At 44.3% G+C, this 24,602-nt stretch overlaps 1 protein-coding gene across 5 annotated transcripts in view; it reads left to right on the plus strand.

Annotated features, from left to right (window-relative positions):
* Nucleotides 1-24,602, plus strand: part of LOC147427958 (kinesin-like protein KIN-UB) — a 50,121-nt gene that overhangs the window by 8,941 nt on the left and 16,578 nt on the right. For 4 of the 5 annotated variants that reach the window (XM_086496465.1, XM_086496464.1, XM_086496466.1 and 1 more), the window contains 4 exons: nt 2,247-2,432; nt 2,826-3,047; nt 3,122-3,284; nt 3,391-3,540. In XM_086496465.1, coding sequence (XP_086352591.1) covers nt 2,247-2,432; nt 2,826-3,047; nt 3,122-3,284; nt 3,391-3,540 — 721 coding nt within the window. Of the gene's footprint in view, nt 1-2,236; nt 2,433-2,825; nt 3,048-3,121; nt 3,285-3,390; nt 3,541-24,602 lie in introns of all 5 variants that reach the window. The other variant, XM_086496467.1, reaches the window with a different exon arrangement.

Raw genomic sequence — 24,602 nt, forward strand, 5'->3', positions numbered from 1 at the left:
GTCAAATGAATTTGAAGCCGACGTTATGACAGATTCGGCTACATGCAAGAGCTTGTTGGAGTACAATCAGAGGTTTTGTAAAGCGTTACTCTCAGTGACCTCCTACAAATTTGTGCCATTGACAGAGTAGATAGAGAAGTACTGTTGTGGGCTGCCTAAGGGGCTTCGCGATTACTGTACCAAGAATAGAGTGGCTACCCTCACTCAGCTAATGGAAGTTGCTAACATTGGTCTTGCCTTGCTGAAAGGAGAGGACAGTGGGTTTCCGAGCAACGAGAAAGGAGGGCAGAAAAAGAAAAATTTAGCGAAGAAGCCCTTTGTGAAAACGGCTCCTTATGGGTCACAGGGGTCGTGTGAGGAAAACAGCCGAGAGTACCCATCCCCGACTCCTAAAACAAAACAAAATAAGAAAACTTCCCGCTGGACGTGCTCCTTGCTGCTAGTGCATGTGCTTTTTTGAGACTCAGAGAGAGCATGGGCTGATTTTATAGGCTCACCCGACAGGAATAGCCGGTGCGGAGCCGGCGGGAATAGGAACCTGAGGTAGTGCTTGAGTGGGGGAGGAGCTGGCGGCTGCTTTTGGTGAGAGGAAAAAGAGAGATTGCTTGTGTTAATTTCAGCTGATGGGTAGCACTGGCTTTTTTCGAAGAGGCCTTGGTTAATATTTAAGTGCGCGGCCCGTCACTTTAAAAAAAAAATGTGAATCTGGACAAAAACTCAATAAAGCTGAGTGAGCTGAAAATTTATGCTATACACTCACATTCCAGGCGTCCCCAGATGCAGTTCTGGCAAACACACATTCCTCAAGCATCTGCTTCTCTCGGAAACAATTAAAAAAAACTCTTCTTTTTAAAAAAGCTCTCAGAAGCCATCTTATTCTTGTGCTTGCGTCTTTTACGAGTATTACTTTTTCAAGTTCAAGTTTCTTGTCAGACCAATGGAATATTCCCTTTTCGATGCTCCCGTCACCCATCACATAACGCATGAAGAATATCCCTTCCCGTTCTCTCCTACCAAACTAATGGTACAACCCCTTCGCGATGCTTAATGTCACCCATCATATGACACATCAGAGTTGTCTGTTCCTGATGACTTTAAATAATTCCAGTAGATCTACAGTTCCTAACCTTATGGTTCAAGGGCACACATTTAAATATTCTAATTTCAATGAAAAGAAATCACTCAAAAAAGTAAGAAAATAGTCCATTTAGCAACACTTTCCCTCTATGTAGTTCACATTAGACAACGTACACTAGAGGAGAGGAACAAAATCCTTGAAGCCGAGTGCTGATTTTTTTTGCTTTTGTCTTCTTTTTTGTCTTTCTTGTCTGTGTGCACACAAAGGATACTATCACACTTTAGTTCTGGATGCTCAAAGTATTTTAGCCCTTCTTATAGTTTATAACGTAAGATGCCCTTTCTTGCATAGGTGAATTTAGGCTCTTCCTTGATTCATCTAGCTATATAGAAGATGCACTTTGCAAAGGTATATATGTTGATTTATAGTTATGTTATGTGGAACCTCACTGCTGCTAGATTTTTTTTTTTTTTTTGGTTCAAATGAAGCTTTCCTTTCTTCACTCTGCCGAAATAGAAGGCTGCTGTGTTCTCCTAGAATATAATTTTCCTTTTTTTTTGTGCAAATGAAACTTTCTTCACTCTGCTGAAATAGAAGACTGCTGTGTTCTCCAAATGTCCTTTGTTTCTTGGGTGCTTTTTATTGTGTCATCTTTGCATAGTGAGAAGTCTTCTGGCCTTTGGATGGCGTCTCTCACAGTTTTTGTGTCGACTTTACCAAAAAACGGTTAACAACATGCCTTCACGCTGGAAGATGCATTGGTAAGCTTTCTACTTTTGAGCAACAGTGGCACCTTTGTAATGTCTTGATATCCCTAACTTGGGTATTGAAATTGATTGTCTTTGCTTTGAGTAACTTTTGTGAAACTGTTTCGAGTTAGGTTTTCTTTGTTTCCCATCTTGTACAGTGGGGCCTTTTTTGGTGGCCTTGTTGTATGCTAAAAGCTATATGGTACTTCTAGTACTTTAGCGAAGAAGGTTTTGGGCTTGTATCTTGTGCGTGTGTGTTGATTCTTGAGGCTTGTAACATGTTGTGCTTGTCATTTTGTGTTGAGATGAGTCTTCTTTGTTCCATTGCAATGCAATATTTTTAATCTGTGGCGTCTCATCAGTTCACAATAGCTTCTAGTCATTAACAAGTAGTATTCTCTTTTACAAGTGGTTTGCAGAGTGTTCTGGAAGGATACAATGGAACTGTCATGGCATACGGGCAGACAGGCACTGGTAAAACTTTCACCCTTGGAAAATTGGGAGAAGAAGACACATCCGATCGTGGTATAATGGTTCGTGCTATGGAGGACATTCTTGCAGATATCTGTCCAGAGCAAGATTTAGTGACTGTTTCTTATTTGCAGGTAGGCTTGTACTTGCAATTGTTTCAATATGTTTTGCATATGCTTGACAGAGCTCAATGTTTGTTACATTTTCTAGGGGTAGGAGTGAAATGGAAGTGGCCGGCTAAGTGAGGTTTTCTTATCATTTAGGTTCTCGCTAGCCATCTTTTTAATTTTGACGTAACCCAAAATGAAACAAGTATCGTCGTGAGGAGCACTCCTATACTCCCTAGTGAGGCGCTCAATACATCTTGAACATTTCAAATAAATCATGTTGTGGCTTGTGATTAAGCTTCTAACAGTTTGGATGGGGCGTTTTTTTGTCTTCTGAAACTTGGTTAATGTTTGCAAAACAGATGTACCTTGTTTTTTCTTTGAAAAACCGTGGCCAACACATGTGTTTGCTGTGACCAGTTATACATGGAAACTGTACAAGATCTTCTAGTACCAGGCAAAGACAACATCCCCATTTTTGAGGACCCAAAGACGGGGGATGTTTCTGTGCCTGGAGCTACCATTGTAGAAATCAGAGATCAAGCTAGTTTTGTAGAGTTGCTTCAAACGGGTGAAGCAAATAGGTTTGCAGCCAATACAAAACTCAACACCGAGTCCTCAAGAAGCCATGCAATATTGATGGTTAGTGGCAATTTGGCAGTCTAATTGACTAAGGAGTTTGATTAATCATGCATTTAACCCGGGTCTATGTGCAGGTGAATGTAAAGAAACATGTGAAAGGCAAAGGAGGTGACTTGGTTCTGCCAAATGAAAATGGGATGGGTGTACATATGCCGAAGGGATTTTGTGCTCCCACAGTGAGAAAAAGCAAACTAGTTGTAGTTGATCTTGCTGGCTCTGAACGGCTGGACAAATCTGGTGAGTTAGGCACTATGGGTGTCTTATATTTGCAGTGCTAGCTTGTTTCTTGGTTTTATTGGAAAGTCACAGCCGTTGTTGAGAGTTTTCCTACTCTTTCTTGAAGGTAGCGAGGGCCATGCTTTGGAAGAAGCGAAGTCTATAAATCTGTCGCTAACAGCCTTGGGGAAGTGTATCAATGCTCTAGCTGAAGGCAGCTCTCATGTTCCAATTAGAGATTCAAAACTGACACGACTCCTTCGTGATTCGTTTGGAGGTGGTTTATCCTGTTCCATAAATGTTTCCAGTACCCATACTTCCATTGCATTATGTGTCTTTACTTTTCTTTGTGAATGCATTATTGGTAGCTTTGTCAGTTGATACTCTGTGTGTGTGTGTGTGTGTGTGTGTGTGTGTGTGTGAGAGAGAGAGAGAGAGAGAGAGAGAGAGAGAGAGAGAGAGAGAGAGAGAGAGAGAGAGAGAGAGAGAGAGAGAGAGAGAGAGAGAGAGAGAGAGAGAGAGAGAGAGAGAAGCTCTCCATGCTGATAACAATGTGCTCATACAAGTGACCAAGGGTGGTCTGACATAGATCTGACATTCCAATGAATAGGCTCGAGGTACATACAACTGCAACTGCTACTGACACTGCCAATTCCTCCTGCACACGAGACCGTTGGCACGGTCTCTGGATAAATTGCCTCCGGAGAAAGCAAGGTTCTAGTGGGATCTCCTCCTAGCAAGAGAACTGATCTAGAGAAAGAGGGAGACATGTCTCATGTAGAGAACATGGAATACATCCTCTCTGGTGCCTGCACCTCAGCTGTGGTATTTTGCATCTGGTTGATCACATTCTCTCCATGTAGATGCTTTGAGGAGACAAATGCAAGGAGGATGTCCTTGTTGCGTGTAACGAGAGGGCATCACATGCCAACGAAAAAGAACAGACCAGACAAAATTTTAGCACTTTAAATAACACTGAACTGAAAGAGATGCATGACACGAGACGAGGAGTGGTGGAGTTCCACCCTAAGAGAGTTTTGGCCCCAAACCTTGGTGTCCCTTTCGATATTTCTTTATATTTCTTGAACTCTGTACTCTGCTCCTGCTCTTGCTAGGATAGCCAGAGAAGAGAGCCCACCCTTCTATTTAAAGGCCCAAGGCCCAGGAAAAGCAGGTTGCAATGAAAAGCCTCAAGTCAAAAAGCATCCGATCCTCAAAAGCTACCAGCGAGTAAAACGCAGAAATCTGTAGTGATGCCACGTTAGTAGCTTGCAACGGAAAACGCAGTCGTTCGTACAACTGCCATGTCATCAATCTGTCAATGCAAAATACAGAACGTTTGTACAACTGCCACGTCATCATTTTTTTTACGCAAGGGAAATTGTGCATGTGTAAGTGTTGCTTTATTTAATGTCTTTATGTCACTTGGGACCCATCGAGAGGGGGTCCCATATGTTGGTAATAACTCTTTACTTGTAAGGCCCACTCGGCGAGGATCTATAAGTTGGTGAAAGCTTCTGTTGCTCTTAGGGTTTAAGCCCCTTGTTCGGGATTTGCAGGTTGGCTAGGTTGGGTCTAGGAAACCCCAATCCGTAGAGTCTTCAGTGACTCCACGCGTCAGCAGTTTGTGACATCCCCTCTTCTTGAAAGAAGAGTAATTGTTTCGGATTATAGTATATCTGCAAAACAACTCAAGTTAGCTCAAAATTTTTGAAGGTAATTCTGAGGGAGATTCCAAGGGTTGTTCAGTTTTCTCATTCCATATCGGAGCTCTTGATATTTCGGCGTAGCAAAATTAGCCATCACACCCAGACCATGTTGATCTTGAACGTGTGTCTTGATGCACTAAATTTAGATACCTAGGCAATTTCACCCAATTAGGAATATTCAGTGGTTGGTACATAACAAAGCAACACAAAAGCTCACGTATGCATGTTACAAGAGACAACGAACAGCGCCGCTAAGCACTCCTTTGAGACACGGTCTGCGGGATGAAGCTACTCAATGACTACTACGTCACTTCCCTATGCAAATAACCTAAAAAGGTTCGGGCCATGAACTCAAAGGACTGATACAACCAAACGCTCCCAAGACCACAACCTTTATCATGGAGGTTTTAAGCATACAATTAAACACTCCTTGGACATCGCACCCGCGTCGTTCAGAGGTTCAGACATTATCAAACAACATTTTAACCATTCTACCTGGGAGTAAATTATCAACCATTGAAACCGCTATTAAAACAAAAGTCAAACAATTCAAATGGGCACAAAGACAATGTTAAAACAGATTCAATTCATTTCTAATTGTACTTTCTGAGACAAAGTTCAAAAGTATCTAAATACAAAACAAGTAGAAAATTCATTCAGGTTTTTGTTTGGCCAACCGAACTTTGAGGACGATTGGCTTGTCCTTCTGCATCAGGGTGATTGTACGGTTGCGGATATTGAGTGTCACGTCATTGTTGTAGTGCCAAGGCATGCCCAAGAGAACGTCGCAATTGTCCCACTTCATGATATGAAATTCGGCTTTTCCATGGTAACCTTGGATAGTTATTGGAAGAGCCCCAACTAGTGGGACCACTTTGTGAGTTTGTCTGGTAGCTAGCTTGGCTTCAATTTCACATCCTTGTGAATCATAATCAAAGTCCATCTGCTTCAGGAACTCTTGATGTATGAAATTTTCGATAGCTCCGAGATCGAAGAAAATATGGCTTTCAAGCCATTGACTTTGCCATATGCTCTGCACAATTCATTGGAACTCTCGAGATTTTTGCCATAAATATCAGGTACAAGCCCGATGACAAGGCGAGCTGGCTTAGCCGGATGTGGCCCTTGAGATCTACCTGCTGTTGGAGCGGAGGTTGCTTCGAAAATGTCGAGGCTCTTTGAGGATTTGTATTAAAGGTATGTCCGGTTTGAAAACATTCAAAACATCAGCCTTCTTGTAAGAGGGTTTCTAGTTGATGTTGTGTAAGATGAGGCCTTTGAGGTTGACTTTCACGAGATTCTCGAGGATTGGTTCGTTATTGCCGGAATTGTGATGGCTTGCCAGAGTTGCTTTTGTAGTAAACTCGAGCTTTCCTTTCATAAGTTTGTAGCCGATCGTGGCATGGTCCGTTAGCTTTTGCATGGTTGATGCTTGCTTATGTAAACGATATTCCTGCAACGATGTTGACAGTCCAATGGCGTATCGGTCGCATTGGTTCTTTAAGGGAATTAACTTAAAGAAAGATAGCGTAAGGTAGATGTTATGTGCCCAGACATTAGGATGGGCGCTTGTAGTATTGTAGGGAGGTGGCCCTGGAGATCTGTTACAAACGGGAGCGCACACGAATAATCAACAAGATGAAAATAAATAATCTTTCAACTAAACAAAGTTGAGAGAGAAGTTCGACACAGTATTTGGGACCAGAAGATGGGCTGGTCCCCCCCCCCCCCCCAAAGAGAATCCTTTATCTTTTTACAAGCATAAGAACCGGAGAAAACCCCTTCGTTCTAAATCTCTGACTCAATGGTCGTTCCTTCCCGTAAGTGAAATCCGAGTCGAGGTTCCGCAGATAATTTTCGAATTCCGTTCTCGGAATTCCCAAGCGTACGTCGAAGCCTTCTCGCTTCTCCTTCGCGATGAAGTACTTGTAAACACACACACAAACACGCGACAACAATTTGTATGGCGAATCCACAATAGATACCTATCGCTCTTGCGCGGGAAAAGCGACTTCCGTGCTTCCTAGTCTCGCGATCTCTTGCGTTATCTGGCGGCAGAGTCTTCTCTTGTTGACGTTGGTAACTCCTCTTTCAATGAGGGCATGTGGTGCTTTTATAGCTCCTTGGCCACGGCACGAATAGCTGTTCGCGTAGAGATCGCGGCCGGTTTTTTTTTTTTTCGTGGTTGTTCTACCCGAAATAGGGAGAGAGAATTCGCTGGCTGGTTTTGTTGCTTTATTTTCTAGGTGGTTGCCCACTCATTAAGTGGGCGGCTGACATATTTTAAAATTGGTCTGAACTTGCCCAAAAACTCAATAAAACCTTATAAGTTAAAAACAATGCCTTTCACAACACTTCCCAGGCGTCCCTGGATGCAACCACATGCACGAATGCAATGCAAACATAGATTCCTCGCGGGAAAGCGTCTGCTCTTCCCGGAAAACTTGTCAAAATATTCCGCTTTTTAAGAAAAGCTTCTCAGAACCCATCTTTATTCTTGTGCTTGCGTCTTTACGCGTATTCCTCTTTCCAGTTCGGGTTTCCTGCCAGACCAACGGGATATTCCCTTTCCGATGCTCCCGTCACCCCATCACGTGACGCATCAGGAATATTCGTTTCCCGTTCTCTCCCACCGAACTAACGGTAAAACCCCTTCGCGATGCTTAATGTCACCCATCATATGACACATTAGAGTTTTCCGTTCCTGATGGCTTTTAATAATTCCAGTAGAGCTTGTCACAAAGTGATGACATGGCGGATAGCAAAAACCCTAAAAATCTTGCAAACCCTACTTTTTGCCACCAACCCTAATTTTTAGAAATAGCAGAGGTCTTTTTTTTTTGGATATTTTGAGCGACGCAAATCTCAGCTTTTGGCCAGAAAGGCATAATTGCTTTTTGTTGCTCTCATTGAGAGAGAGAGAGAGAGAGAGAGAGAGAGAGAGAGAGAGAGAGAGAGAGAGAGAGAGAGAGAGAGAATTTACTTTTGCTTTCAGAAGCTCTCTTTGAGAGAGGGAAAAGAGCTTTTGCTTTCAAGCTTTTGGGCATCCCTTGTAACTTTAAATAAGTGGTTTGGGCATTCACTTCTCAGAGCATCTGGACGCAGAGTCTGAGAGTGAAATCCGAGCCACTCTCTTGTACTTGGAACTGATTCATACAAAAAGAAATACCGAAAGGGGCGCCAGTCTTTGGGGCCAATATCTCTAGGCACGGAACTCCGTCGGGCCAGTGCAAATCTATTGTGATCTGTGAATCGTTTTGAAGTTGTTATTTAGTGCTGTCGCGATTGATTCTTGACTTGGAGTGTCTAAGTATGTTACAGTGGTAATAGATCACGGCCGATTTCTCTTCTACAAGAAATACGATCCCCAAATTTTTTTTTCGGCGACACCTATGGCTTCATGCAAGAATCAGTTGACTCCCTGTGCATCCGGAGATGCGGACATGGATCACAATGAAGATTCAGGCAAAAAGAGTATGGCCCGCCTCGGCCTACTCAGGCGGAGCGGCGAGAGATGGAGCGTCGTCAGTTGATTGGCGATGCAACAAAGATGATGCTCAACTTTGCCAAGGGTCCGAAGATGGGAAAATATATGAGCCAGACCTCTTTGGAGGAGCTGCAGACGGAATGGCAGAGAACCACAACACCACTCCCGAAACCCGCTCTCAAGAAACCTTTTGCCTCCAAGAAATATATGGAGAAGGAATTGGAGAACGTGGTTGATGCACGCATTGCTCAACTTTTCGACGTGCAAAAGAAAGACAAAAAGCATGGCAAAAAGCAGAAGAAAGGCGTTGACTTCCCGGGATATTTGGGTCGTCGGTCGACATTCGACAAGGCAAAGAAATAGAAGAAGCGTGTCAAGTTTGAAGGATTACCCAGTTCTTCTTCTTCTTCTTCTTCTTCTTCTTCTTCTTCTGATAGTTCTTCTAGCTCTTCAGACTCGAGCGAAGAAGAGAGAAAAAGCAAAAAGCGAAGCAAGAAACAACGCTTCGGAAAGGGCAAGAAAAAGTCAAAGCAGTCTAAATCTCGCCAGTGAGTGACACTTCTACAGAGGACTCGTCTACGGACAGTTCAGACTCTGATAACGGAAACTTTTATGCGAACAAGAAGAATTTTTACAAAGCCAACTAGTATTACTTTCTCGAAGATAAAAGCAAGAAAGTCCAAGAGTTTAAGGAAGGTGGCCAAGCGCTCAAGTTACTTTTCGGGATACTTCAATGCTTCGAAGGCTTTGTCTTTTATACAGCAGTTTGACATCGCTTTTGCGGGAGGACGCTATTCAGAGTACTCCAAGATTCGGAGAGCTGCCTCTTATTTTAAGGGGAATGCTCGCACTTGGTGGTCCACACTTCTATCAAGCAAGACTGTGCCAGTTACATGGCTGAAATTCAAGAGGCTTTTTATTTCTTCTTGGTTGACTCAAGAGTTTGAACGAGATATACGAGCTGCTTGGAACCATCTTCGGATGACCAAGAGCGATACAGTAAATTCTTACTGTGAAAGATTTTGGAGCTCTTTTCTACCCCCCTCTTCATTCAAGAAGATCTCGTTCAGAGAACAGATTGAGCGGTTTACCTTGGGTCTACCTACAGAGATCCGAGATCATTGCTTGGAACAGAAATCAGCTTCTATTTAGAAGTTGATGAGTCATGCGAAGCGGGGCTTTGCCATTCACTCTGGCAGTCTGACCTACCCCACAAATGAGGTCATGACACAACGAGCCGAACAGACTTCTGGGAATGAAAGTAGAAAGAGAGAGCAATCCAGAGAAAAAGGATGCCCGACCCAAGCTTCCTCCTGAGGAGAGAGCTCGCTTCATAAGGGAGGGGAAGTGCTTTGGATGCAAGGAACTTGGACATATCTCCGCGAAGTGCCTTAATAAAGCTCAGAAAGAACGAAACGACAAGGACGCCGACAGGCCTGAGAGTTCGAGAGCAGCTGAGGAACGTGGCAGAAAAGGCAGATAGAAAAGTAGAATTGATACCACATGGAGTGGGATCTGCACCGAATCTAATGAATGAAAGTACAAACTTTGCCGCTTTTGGGGCAAAGTGAAGGAACAGGAAGCTCTTTTGAAGGAGCCAAGGCCAACTTCTTTTCACTTGGAATTGGCGGCTCGATTTGGAATTACGCCCGACAGGCTGACGCCACAGGCGGAGGTAGTTCGACTGGCACCCGGACGGGATGTTGCCAATACACCGAGCATTGGCAAACTTCGTTTGCAATGACCGGGGTGGCACGCGAGTGACTTTCTACTCGGAATCCCTTGGTACCACAAGAACTACTTCGTGGTTGACTATCGGGCCGAGAAAGCAACTTTAGGGCTCAGAGAATTGTACTTGATGAACTTCAGTTTCTTTACTCATTCTTTTGGGAGAGAACTGAACGATGGATAAAGGTTGAATATGTTTTGACCTGAACAAAAGAACGCCAAGATTTTTCTCCACACTCATGCCGATTGCTTTTGAGAGGGCCTGAAGATCAAACCATTGATCTGATACTGGAAGCACGCCACCGAACCGGCCACCTTATCGTGTGAGCCGAGCACAGAATGAAGAGATTATGAATCCAATGACCTCTTGGAAAAGGGTCTTGTCCAGCGTAGTACTTTACCGTATTGCTCTCCGCTGTTGTTGGATTTGAAGAAAGACGGATCTTGGAGTATGTGCATCGATTATAGAGCTCTCAACAAAATCACCGTCAAGAACAGATTTTCGATTCCTAGGATCGATGATATACTCGACAAGTTACAGGGGATCCTCGTGCTTTAGCAGGATTGGCTTGAAGAGTGGATATCATCAGATCAGTATAGCGTCGGGAGACTGCCACAAGACAGCTTTTCGAACGACTTTTGGGTTATTTGAGTTTTTGGTGATGCCTTTTGGCTTAACCAATGCTCCTGCGACATTTAACGGGATGATGGACAAGATTTTTCGAGAGTACAGGCTATTTGTTGGCTCTTTCTTTGACTACATCATTGTTTTTTCTCCAAGAATGAGACAGAACACAGAGATCATCTGTCTCAGGTCTTTCAAGCATTACGAGATCACAAGTTAGTGATTAATGTAAAGAAAAGTGAATTGTTCTGACCAGAGATATACTTTTTGGGACACATTGTCTCAGCAGCAGGAGTGCAAATGGATCTGGCCAAGATAGAGACTATCCGAGATTGGCCCGATTTGAAGAATGTCCATGAAGTTGGAAGCTTCTTGGGACTGTGCTCGTACTACAGGTAGTTCATACGGAAGTTTGCAGAGGTTGCTTCCCCTTTGCATATCTTGACACAGTAAGGAGTCCCTTTCTCGTGGGGATCCACAGAGGTGACTGCCTTTCAGACATTGAAAGAGAAATTGACTACAAGACCGGATTTGATTTTGCCGGACTTGCAGAAGTCATTTGAAGTATGTTGTGATGCTTGTGGTCGTAGTCTGGGTGCCGTCTTAATGCAAGAAGGCCTTGTCATTGCTTACGAGAGCCGATTGTTCTCTAGGCCGGAGATGACAACACAGATTTATGAGAAAGAGCTTTTGGCGGTTATTCATGCTCTTACTCAGTAGCGGCACTACCTACTCGGAGCGGATTTGACTGTCTTTACAGACGCGCTACTTCTTGTCACAGAAGCAGCTTTCGGAAAAGCAGACGCGTTCGACGAACATCTTGTCACAGTTCCACTTCCAGATTGTCCACTGGTGGCAGATGCTTTGTCTCGGAAGCTGTTAATTCTGGCTATTTCCGCGATACATCATAGGAGCTTCGAGGATATTGTCGATCAGTACGTCACAGATACAGATTTTGCAGATATTCACACGGATACGGGTTGGGGAGACAATAGCTGGATACTCCCTTTCGGGAAGGCTACTTGATGAAAAATACTATGTTGTGCGTTACACAACCGTTGAAGGCAAAGGTTATGATGGAATGCCATTGTCCACCTTTTACGGGTCACCGTGGCATTGCTACCACCATGAAAGGGGTAGAGAGATACTTCTTTTGGCCGAGACTCGAAAAGGATGTGGAAGAGGTTGTGCGCAGTTGCTTAGTATGCCAGAAGGTCAAGTTTGACAGGCATAAGACACAGGGATTGTTGCAGCGTTTACCCATATCCACCCACCCTTGGGAAAGTATTGCAATGGATTTCATTTTTGATCTCCCAAGAACACAGAATGATCACGATGATTTTCCAATTACATGGTACGTCTGAGACGATTTTCTTCGACAGAGACCCCAGATTAATGAGTTTGTTTTGGAAGGCAATTTGGGAGAACATTGGCACGCGGTTGTAGTTCTCGTCATCGTTCCACTTGCAGACTCACAGGCAATCGAAGATTGCAAATTCAGTGGTTTTAGATTTATTGAAGTCTCATATCTCGGATTAGAAGACTCAATGGGAAAAGAACTTACCTTTGGTGGAGTTTGCCTACAATAACACGATACACTCTTCGACGGGGGAAGGCACCATTTGAGATTGTGGAAAGTGCTGCGAAGGTTCCATCCTTCCGGAGCACAAAAGATTAGATGTTTGAAGCGGATGAATATTCGCGACATTTGGATACGGCTTTTGCCAAGGTTCGCGAGACTTTGCAGAAGTCTCAAGAACGACAGAAAAAGGCAGCGGATCGCCATCGTCGCGACTTGAAATTGAAGGAGGATGATTGGGTGCTCTTACGTTTTGAGAAGGCACACCTAAGAAAGAAAAAGGGAAAGGAGAGGCTTTTTCCAAAGCTTAGTATGCGATACGACGGCCCTTTCTAGATCACCGAAAAGATAAATGATGTCTCCTTTCGATTGAAACTCCCAGATACTTGGAGGATTCACATTGCATTGCATGTGATTCTCTTGAAACGTTTTAGGGGTGATGTGCCTGATAATGGGGAGCCCGATGAGCAACCCGAAGTGGAAGAAAACGAGGAGACCCTTGTTCCTGAACAAATTTTGGCACAAAGGGATACGAATAAAGGTAAAGTCCGAAGGCGGTTAAGTTCAAGAACTATCCTGCATTTGATGCGAAGTGGATGGAGGAGGAGGACCTAGCAGATACTCCTCAGATTGTGAAACTTTACCTGGATGCTTTTGGTTTAGCATAGTCTACTCCAAATGGATTGAGCTTGGCCGGAGATCTGGTGCAGTGGGATGCACAAGAGGGGAGTCACTCCACTATTTTGCTGGATGACTTTATGAAATGGAATTCTTGATTATAATACTGATTTGTCCTTGACTTCTTGCGAGTGTAGGAATTGATAGACGAAATGACTGCAGCATTTTGGTCTACTTGATCTCGAATAGACATGGTTGCAATAGGGGTTAGTCAATCGGACTTCGATGAGGGTCCCGATTGGACCTAGATGTGATTGCTAGCACATTGCTGATAAATCATGGTCTAAGATCCGAATGAATGTTGAATGTCATGTGATGTCCTGTGATGTTTGGTGATGTCCTGTGATGTCGTTTGATGTGACTGTCGATTTGGTACATGTGCTAGATGTGTGTCCCTAGTACGTAGGTACTGATAGTCAGTGTCTGCTAAGATGGTTTGTGGCTTTTGTCGGTTTTGCAGGCGTAATCGTTGTTGATTACAAAGCTTTCAAGAGGGGGTATGTCACAAAGTGATGACGTGGCGGACAACAGAAACCCTAATTTTTGCCAAAAACCCTAAAAATCCTGCAAACCCTAATTTCTGCCACAAACCCTAATTTCCGAAAATCACGGAGGTCCTTTTTTTCTTGTGTGGGGATATTTTTGAGCGACGCAAATATCATCTTTTGGCCACAAAGGCATAATTGCTTTCTCACGTCTGAAACACGGAACGGGGATTCGGAACAGGAAGCTAGATTGAGAACGGGGAACGCCAAACTCAAAGTGGCAATTCCTTGTAATTATGGTTGCAAGCTACTCCCTTAAGGAAGGCTATTTGATGCGGAAAAACATGCCGTGTGTTATACAGACATTGCGGAATAAGGTTCTTACGACGTGTCACTGTCGACCTTTTTTTAGCCATTGCCGCATAGACACCACCTTGAAAGGCGTGGAGCGGTTCTTCTATTGATCGAGGCTCAAAAAGGATGTGGATGAGTTTGTTCGTAGTTGTTCAGTATGCCAAAAGGTCAAGTTTGACAGGCATAAGGCACCAGGTCTTCTGCAACCTTTACCTATACCCAGCGGACCATGGGAAAGCATAGCAAAGGTGTTATGTGTAGTGGAAGTGATTTATGGTGTGCGCTCAGGATGAGTGCTCGGTGCATACTTAAGGTTCCTTTAAATGAATGAGAGAGGTGTGCAATAGACTAGTGAGAAGAGAGAATGACACTGTTAGTAATGTAAGGTAATATTAACGTCTTCAAAAGGCCAAAATGCCCTCTGAGACCAAAAGGTTCAAGTTTGACAGACACAAGGCACCAGGTCTTCTTCAACCTTTACCTATACCTAGCCGACCATGGGAAAGCATAGCAAAGGTGTTATGTGCAGTGGAAGTGATTGATGGTGTGCACTCAGGATGAGTGCTCGGTGCATACTTAAGGTTCCTTTAAATGAATGAGAGAGCTGTGCAATAGACTAAAGAAGAGAGAATGACACTGTTAGTAATGTAATGTAATGTAATATTAACGTCTTCAAAAGGCCAAAATGTCCTCTGAGACCAAAAGGTTACAAGTGGTGAATCTAATACCAGGTAGTAGTAAAATAGTAGGTAGGGGTGGGGCGAAAGCTGATAGTAGGTAGTAGGTAGGGGTGGGGCGAAAGCTGATACGAAGGAAATAGGAAGTACAAAGGGTGGGCTGATACAATGCAATGGAGCGCTCTGACAGTCGAGGCATCATATACGTATACATCAGTATCAGAGACGGCTCCTAAGTCGCTCCAATATGGTACGGATCCTTTGTCGCAATCTGCATCGATATCGAGAGGGCCTCCTCATCGACGGGACCACCCCAACTCTATCGCCCGATCAAGTAGTATGCCTTTGGTGTTGTTACGCTGTGGGGGTTGGTCGAACTCCTTCGTCTGTGATTGAAAGAAATCTGTAATCTTCCAGTGTCGTTGGATCTCTCTCATTGTGCCCCTCTTCAAGAGGTCCTCTCTGTGTTTGCGAATCTCCAGTAAGTATAATCCGAGGCATCTCTGATCTTGGTATCTCATGACTCTAGAAAGTGGCCCCTCTCTGCATAGACAGTGAAAGCGGCCTCGTATCTCATAGTATACTGGGTAGTGACATATGTAATGTAGCTCTTTCTCTGGCTCTATTTGGCACACCTGACAAATGCTGGACTCAGCGGGTACTCCTCTAAATCGACCTGTCTCGAGCTCTAGTTGATGTGAGGATGTGCAAATCTGACCAATAGCACATCGTATCTCGTGGGATAGGTGAGTATCCATGTATCATGGTCTAATCACAAAACCATCCTCCGTGAGTTGGAGAAGATGCTCTCTATAGAAAGTCATCTTCGTACCTAGCTCATGTGTAGGTTGTATCCATGTCCTCTACGTATCCAACTGAATCAAGTCTTGTCTGATGAGCCTCGTAATCTTTGCCCTGGTGAGGGAGATGGAGTGTGCATCCAGAGAGTACTGAAATGGGGGTAGCCGGTCCATACCAAAGCCATGTAACTGAAACCAAGATGCCATCTCTGCATACCAACATGATCTATCTCCCTGCAATGCCAGTTGCCGCGAAGACTCTAGTGCTAATCGAGCATATCCGTCTCTAGGGAGAGCCCAAGTGCTATGCGTAAATGAGATTGATCGAGTGAGTGCCTCCACTACCAATGGAGGAGCAGCGAGCTCCGCCCTAACAATGTCATGTGGTACTGAGGCCTTGGTCCTAATCATCCGAGAAATCATAGACACCAAGAGCTTGTTCATACATCTCGCTCCATGAGTACTACCAGCTTTGCTATAATGATCAAATGAGGGGCCCCATATCTCCACTCCATACAGCATGGCTGAAGTGACCAAAGTGTCAAAGAGCCAAAGCTTTGTCCAAGGTTCTTGGAACACTGAACGTGCGAACATATCCTCTCAAGTCTCCCCAATGCTGCATAGGCTCTAGTCAATCGCGTATCTGCTGCATGCCTCAGGGAAAATACTGGACCACTGAAAACCGCCCCAAGATAAGTGTATGTATCTGCATACTCCACAGTCTCTCGACCATATGTAAAAGTGGGGGCGGACCTCCTTACCCACTGTGCCGTGGTGTTAACACCATTACCTTGGTCTTACCAAGGTTCACAGACAATCCACTGTCTCGTGCAAATACATCAATGCATCCAAATGACGCTGCATTCCATCTGGAGAGTCGGAGATCAGCACAATATCATTAGCATATAATAGCAACGGAATCCATGTCCCTGCAAGCTAGGCACGTCTATCACCCTTTGTATGTACATAATTTGAAAACTCATCTACATATATCCCAAAGAGAGTCGGAGATAAGGGACAACCTTGCTTCACCCCAATGGTGGAGTGAACTATGTCGGACATGCCCTGAGAAGTGCGTACTTGTCCTACCACTGTCCTGTATAAAGCTAAGATCCCCCGTATCAGCTCTGTGGGCACCCCCATGTCTTGCAATTTGCGTATGAGTCTGGCTTGTGGCACTGTATCAAAGGCTTTGCGGAAATCCACAAAGCTACAATATATCCTCGTGCCATGGTATCTACCCTCCTCAATAATGGCTCTGAGTCTCAATATCTCGTCAAGAGTGGAGAAACCTCTCCTGAACCCTGTCTGTCTTGTTGACCGTATGCCCTCTCTCTCTGCCCATCCACTCAACTCATGCTCAAGAATTGATGCATATAGCCTAGCCAGAGTGTGACCAACCATGATGGTTCGGTAATTCCCGGGAAGCATAGGATCTCCCGACTTGAAGATAGGCACAATAGTGGACATACTCCATGTCTCAGGGAACCCCTCATACATGGCTCTATTAAACATCATAGCAAGAGGCTCTGCAAGCATATCTCTGGCATGGGTAAAGTGCTATGCTACCAGACCATCATGATCATGTGCTCTTCTTGTCTTCATCTTGTCGATGGCTTTCCTTACTCTCTCAGCAGTAAAGAAAGTACATGTTTCTGGGCATGCCTCTGGAGGGTCATGCAAAGGTGGCTGCCCCGATGCTGTATAGAGAGATGTAGTATATTCCCCCCATGTTTCTGTGAAAGTGATGGCTGGCGGTGGAGAGTGCTCATTGAACAGCCTCCATGTCTCACTAGAGTCCTGACTCATAAACAGATGATACAGATTATGTGTAGTAGTATCCATGAGCACCTCTCTCTGTAATCTGACCCTCGTCTCTCTACACTCCTCATCATATCAACTCTTCTGAGGCATGCTCCCAGATCGGCTCGGTGTAGGCTGGCTGTGGAGAGAGAGAGAGAGAGAGAGAGAGAGAGAGAGAGAGAGAGAGAGGATTGACACTAAATGGGCTCTCAAACCCCCTTCCAAGTGCCCCCTCGAGGTATTTGCTTTAGCTTGCACAAATGCTGATACAATGATCCTAGATGCTCAGATGCTTGATGGTGCTTGTGGTAGATGTTGGAAACTACCAGGCTAAGGTTGATTTCTGAAAACACTAGTGATCCAGGGCTGGAAATCTGCAATGGGCTGGTGATGAAGGCTGAATTCTGGTTGCGACTGTTGTGTGGCTGAAAGTGCTAGTGAAATTGGCTGAAAAAGGCTGGTTCTGCTGAGGGTACTTATGGCTGAGTTGCGGGAGCAAAATGTTGGGTACTGAGGTGCTGGCAATGAGGCAAAACGCTGAAGGGCTGATCTGCTACTGGTGATGGCTGTAAGGTGTAGCGGAATGAATGTTGTATTTTCTCAAGATTAGTGATCTTTATTGCTCAAGGTTCCTTTTAGTTCTTAGGGAAGGAGAGAGCCTTCCGTCTTATGGAGAGTGCTATGTAATTCTTATGGAGAGTGCTATGATCACGAACAAAGTGAGTGGATATTGTGCGTGCAAGTGAATGAGACTGAGAGGAGGAGAGAGAAGAAATACGACACCGAGAGTTGTAAAACCCTCCTCCGAAGGCCCCACTCTCGTCGGCGAGAGTGGTCTACTTTGATTGCACAAAGGTGTACAATGCGTATGCAATGGATTGATGCAATGGGACTATGCTGATGACGACGACGGTGACGACGACGACTTGGTGGCTGAAATCTGTGGTCTTCTAACTGCTGTTTTTCGGAACTGTTCTGTGGCTGAAAATGACTGTTTTGGCTGTGTTTTCTTTGGCTAATGATGGGGGAACTTTTGCAACTAATCTGGGATGTATCTGCTACTGTTCATCTGTTGGAAATCTGCGTTTTGTCAAGGGTGAAAAACGCTGAGATCTGTGGTCACGATGGTATCTGGACTGTTATTGACAGATGGAGCAAACATGCTCATTTCATTCCAGTGAAGAAAACAGGCAAGCCAGATCACTTAGCGAGACTGTTTGCGGCCCAGATCTTCAGATTACATAGTATGCCTGGGCCCTAAGACGATTGTCTCCGACAGAGACCCCAGATTTACGAGTTTGTTTTGGACGGCAAATTGAGAGAACATTGGCACGTGGTTGCAATTCTCGTCATCGTTCCACCCGCAGACGGATGGGCTATCTGAGATTGCAAATTTAGTGGTTCTAGATTTATTGAAGTCTTATATCTCAGATCAGAAGACTCAATGGGAAAAGTACTTACCTTTGGTGGAATTTGCCTACAATAACACGATATACTCTTCGATAGGGAAGACGCCATTTGAGATTGTTGAAGGTGCTGTGAAGGTTCTAACCTTCCTAAGCACGAAAGTTAAGATCTTTGAAGCGGATGAATATACGCGAGATTTGGAAACGGCTTTTGCCAAGGTTCGCGAGACTTTGCAGAAGTCTCAAGAACGACAGAAAGAGACAGCGGATCGCCATCGTCGCGGCTTGGAATCGAAGGAGGATGATTGGGTGCTCTTACGTTTTGAGGAGGCATGCCTTAGAAAGAAAAAGGGAAAGGAGAAGCTTTTTCGAAAGCTTAGTATGCGATAGTACGGACCTTTCTAGATCACTGAAAAGATAAATGATGTCTCCTTCCGATTGAAATTGCCAGATACTTGGAGGATTCACAATGCATTCCATGTGAGTCTGTTGAAACCTTTTAAGGGTGATGTGCCTGATGATGGGGAGCCCGATGAGCAACCCAAAGTGGAAGAAAACAAGGAGATCCTTGTTCTCGAACAGATTTTAGCAGATAAGGATACAAAGAATAAAGGTAAAGTCCGAAGGCGGTTCTTGGTTAAGTTCAAGAACTATCCTGTATTGGATGCGAAGTGGATGGAAGAGGAGGACCTAGCAGATACTTCTCAGATTGTGAAACTGTACCTCGATGCTTTTGGTTTAGCATAGTCCACTCCAAATGGAACCCATAATTCATCTTGGCCGGAGATCTGGTGCAGTAGGATGCACTAGAGGGGAGTCACTCTGCTCCTTTGTCAACAGATGCCTTGATTTAGATACTAGAGTCACTTATGTCTCTTTGAGATTCAGGGATACTGAAAGCTGACAGTATTCTGTTGTATGACTCTAATGAAATGGAATTCCTGATTATGATATTGATTTGTTCTTGACTTCTTTTAAGTGCAGGCTCTGATACATTAAATGACTGTAGCATTTTGGTTTGATTGATCTCGAATAGACATGGTTGCAATAGGGGTTAGTCAATCGGACATCGATGAGGTCCTGATTGGACCTAGATGCGATTGCTTGCCGATAAATCATGGTCTAAGATCCTAATGAATGTTGAATGTCTTGTGATGTTTAGTGATTTCCTGTGATTGTCGTGTGATGTGACTGTCGATTTGGTACATGTGCTAGATGTGTGTTCCTAGTACGAAGGTACTAACGGTCAGTGTTTGCTAAGACAGTGTACGGCTTCTGTCGGTTTTGGAGGCGTAATCGCTGTCGATTACAATGCTTTCAAGAGGGGGGTATGTCACAAAGTGATGACGTGGCTACCGACACAAAAACCCTACTTTTTGCCAGAAACCCTAAAGTTCTTGGAAACCCTAAATTCTGCCAAAAACCCTAATGTGCAGAAACCCTAATTTTTGAAAACCCTAACCCTAATTTCTGACTGAAACACTAAGGTGGATGAAACCCTAAAATTTGCCACGTGGCAAACGTATGGATTTTTGGATTTTGCGGAACTGAAAAGCAGCCCCATGGGCGATGCAAATTGGCCAAGAGACAGAGAAAAGAATTAACTACTTTATTTTTAGTCTCTCTTGCTTGAGAGAGAGAGAGAGGAAAATTTTGCTTTTATTTTTGAAAGCTTTTGGGCCTCTGCTTTTGGGCATCCCTTGTAACCTTTAAGTAAACGGTTTAGGGCTCACTCTGCAGAGCATCTGGACGCCGAGTGTGAGAGTGAAACCCTAACGGCTCTTTGTACTTTGACATTGATTGAATACATAAAGAAATACCGAACGGGGCACCAGTCTTTGGGGCCAATATCTCTAGGCACGGAATTCCGCCGGGCCAGTGCAAATCTATTGTGATCCGTGAATTGTTTTGAAGTGGTTATTTGGTGCTGTCGCGATTGATTCTTGACTTGGAGTGTCCCAAGTCTGTTACAGATTTCTTTGAGATTTCTGGGATACTGACGGGTTGACAATATTTTGCTGAATGATTTTGTGTAAAGAAGTATTTTGAAATGGGAATGAATCTGTTATGTGTGCTCTTTCATGTGTGTAATGTTTGAGTGCATGTTTTGAAAGACGAAACGATTGCAATGTTTTTGTCTTGTTCACCTGAGGGGTGATGTGGATATGATGGTAACGAAGTTCAATCAAGTCACTTGTCAGTGATTAGTACGATCTTGGTGTGATTGCTAAAAAAGTTACAATGATTATGATTCTCATCTAAGATGTCGACGAAGATAGTGATGTGAATGTGATGTGATTGTTCAGTGACTTTCGTCTTTGTACAAGTGTTGGATAAATGTGGTCTAGTGCGTCGGTACTTAGAGTCAGTGTCTATTGAACTAGTTTTTGTCCTATGTTAGTTTTTGTAGGCGTAATCGAGGGTGATTACAATTCTTTCAAGAGGGGGGTATCTCACAAAGTGAGGACGTGGCATTACCTAAAGGACGGACTCCGGATAGAGAGGGGTCTAAATCCTAGTGAAAGATGCAGAAGAAGTTTACCAACTTTCAAGTCTTGCCGAGTGGCCTATTTTTAAAGTTCAGCTCACACCAATATATGGGACCTTGTTCGATGGGGCCTAAGAACCCAAAATTAAAAATAAAGCAGACCCACTCTCTTATCGCCAAAAAGCGTAGAAGGTTGATGGCGTGGCAGCTATATGGACGCTCATGATTCACGTTGATGACATGCTAGGCCATACGGATTTCCGCGATTTGCGCTCGAAGTTTTTGGCGCCAGCTTTTTGGGCAGGATGCTTTCAGACTTGAAGCTTTTCATGTAAACTGCTTTTGCAAGGCTTTAGGCCTATAAATAAGTTGCCAGGGCCTCTCTCCCACAAATTAGGTTGGGAGCAATGCTAGGAGGAGAGGACCTCGTGTTAGATTTACACCCTTTGTTGCTTCACACAGGTCTAGGGCATACTTGTACGGCTAGTATGTATTCGGGCTGGCCATCCATAGTCTAGGTTGCTCTTGGTCCGGCCGCATGAGTTTGGGGCTGGCCACCCACCTTGTCCTGGCGCCCTCATTTATTTCAATATATCATTTTCTTGTTGGGCTATGGGGGAATTTTCCGCATTGCTCTACCTCCCCTTTGGCACCTATTTATGGGGGCAGGGGGGTATCCTCTTCTACACACATTTGATTGTATAGACAGGGTCTTCTGCTCATGGTAGTCATGGGGGGTTGATCGCCCCCCCTTCCACATTTAGCGTTATGTGCTCTCTCTCTCTCTCTCTCTCTCTCTCTCTCTCTCTCTCTCTCTCTCTCTCTCTCTCTCTCGCTTCCGCACACGCGCACTCTAACATGGTATCAACAACTTCAGGCTCTCGATGATCCAAGGGTGCATCATCCGCATCAGGTACTCCTCCCAAGGGATCAACAACAGCCAGCGTTTTTGGAGAATCTTCATTGATCTCATCCCATGAGGCTAGGGGTAGCATCTCTGTCGATTTCCGTCGCGGGAAAGTTGTAGAACAGCCTAGCGGTTTTTCAGCCCTAGTGTTTTTTTTTTGGCAAGAAGCTTAGCATTTTTACATTTGTCAGCCTGGATCTGCACACCTACTGCAGCCGCTACCTCCCTAGCAGTAGAGCGCACCCAAGAAGCCAAGATCAGCCTTGCGTTTTTTTGGCAGATTTGCGTTTTTGGGACTGTTGGCTTTTTTGAGAACTTGCTGCGTTTTCAGTCACATGCTGTCCTTGTGCACTCACCTGGAGAGCCTTCTACTGCCAGGCACTTGCAGATCTACGGCATCTTCAGGTGTCCCTCCGAAATCGGCACCATTTTGGCATTACTTGCTGTTTTTTCTCTGTTTTCAGTCCCTTGACGATTGAGAAGTGTGAGAACCCTCTCCTCTGACACTCTGCGACGCTCCCGTACCATTCGGTGGTGTACATGCACGCTGAAATCTCTACACTTGACCTCGACACGTCAAATCACATGGACTTAGGGAGAGGATCTTGGATCTCTTCTTGGACAGGTTCATTGCTTGGATCTACTGATTGGAGTGGGACTTCAATGCTTTGGACTCTGTGGAGAGTTTACTCGCGAGATCTCCCGCATCTCGCGACTAAATCCGGAGTCACCCGAGCTTGGCTTGGATGGTAGTGCAATTGCTCTACTACACTCTTGACCATTTGGATTGCTACCTTCAGAGTTGCTTACACTCACCCTCGATAATCTTACATTAGACTTATTCTCCAACCTAGGTAATAGGCCACTCCCAGCTCATTCACATTGAGAGCCACACCGAGTTGCCATTTGGTGGCTTTGTTGGCGTGGATTTTGTTTTGGATGACACCGGAGGATTGGAGGCAGGAGATACATGCAAGACGGTGCAGACAGATTGGATTGGCCTTTCCTCTTCTCAGAGATTATTCACAACGCAGATTGCTTTCTTTCTGGAGTTTTTCACAGCTCAGTCACCTAGCCACCCTAGGTTACTGTTGGGTTAAAGGCCCAAATGGTCGGCCCAAATGACCCCTTTTGTGTATATTTTTAAGGTTACTAATCTTGAACTTGGCCACTAACTGAAAAATGGTTCTATACTTCAGTAATGGGAATGAGTGCCCAATACACACTCACTCACTTGTTCCCCTTTCAAGGTATCGTGTAGTCTCTCTCTCTCATACTTCGATTTCTAGCGCCCCAATCTCTGTAGACCAACGCCTCCTCTCCAAGCCTCAAGCCTTGCACATCTTCTCGTGCTCTATCACTTACACACATTAGTGCGCACTCATCAACTGGTATCAGAGCAAATTTAGGGTTTACTTCCAAACCTGCAAACCTGATTTTCAGCCAAAGAGGTCAACTTTCACGCGAGGTTTTGCAATTTTATCGCCAAAGGACTCGTCCCTGGACATTAGAGGGCTCCGGGCTAGTCAAATTGACCTAAAACAGGCTGAAATTAGGTCAAAATCAGCAAATTACAGGTTATGACAGGAAAATACAGGTTTTGCAAATCATGTATGAAGGTGAGGGAACATCTTTACTAGGTCCCGGCTACCCGAAAACAAAGAAATTGCCGAAAAAGAGGTCCTAAAAGAGGTGTTTTCAGCAAATTTCAGATTTACGTAGGTTTTTGCAAGTGTATTTTTGATGCATCTACATTGAGGAAAGTGCAAATTGATGCAATTTATGCACATTTTGACAAGTTTTGGCTATGTATGATCATTTGTGGCTCAATTTTTGCAATTTGATGCTACAAATTGGGGCTTTTGCTCATACATGCTTCTAAAGGCTGTGCAATAGCCTTATGTATGTCTTGTGAGGCTAAAAAGAACTAAAATTGTTGTTTTTCAGCACAAATACTCGTTGAAATTTCTTGCGTAGAAGTTTCAGAAATTGTTTTTTTGTGCCTAAATTCATCCATTTTGCCCCAAATTGCTCCTGTGACCATTTGGAGATGTAGTGCACACTTCTGTGAGGTTATACTCCGGTTTTGGTGCATTTTGCCCAAAAATTTAGCGTATTAGCCCTCTTATTCGTGCATCTATGGCCTCATCTTCTTGGGATGTGAAGAATCTCTTCGAGATTAGGAGGTTCGATGGAACAGGTTTCGACCTTTGGAAAGACAAGAATCCAGGGAATCCTATTTCTTAAGGATTGTGAAGGGGCACTTGAATAGGTAAAGCCACAGAATATGTCGGATGAAGCATGGGTTAGCCTGAACAGAAAGGCAGTTACATACATCAAAATGGCTCCATAGATGACACAAATGAGCTTGTCTTGCATGATGTTAGATATGTGCCGAGAATCAAGAAGAGTCTGCTTTCTGTTGGTTAGATGGATATGCATGGTTATAGCATCTTGTTTGAGAGAGGATCATGGAAAATGACTAAAGCCTCAAGCATGATTGTAAAGGGCACAAAGAAAGGGACACTTTACTCCATGCATGGAAAGGCCACGTTGGACAAGTTTATTGCATTGGCTGAAATTAACTCTTACATGGAGTTATGGCACAAGAGG

The sequence above is a fragment of the Adiantum capillus-veneris genome, chromosome 23, assembly GCF_014529385.1.
Source record: "Adiantum capillus-veneris isolate H3 chromosome 23, ASM1452938v2, whole genome shotgun sequence".
Lineage (NCBI taxonomy): Eukaryota > Viridiplantae > Streptophyta > Polypodiopsida > Polypodiales > Pteridaceae > Adiantum > Adiantum capillus-veneris.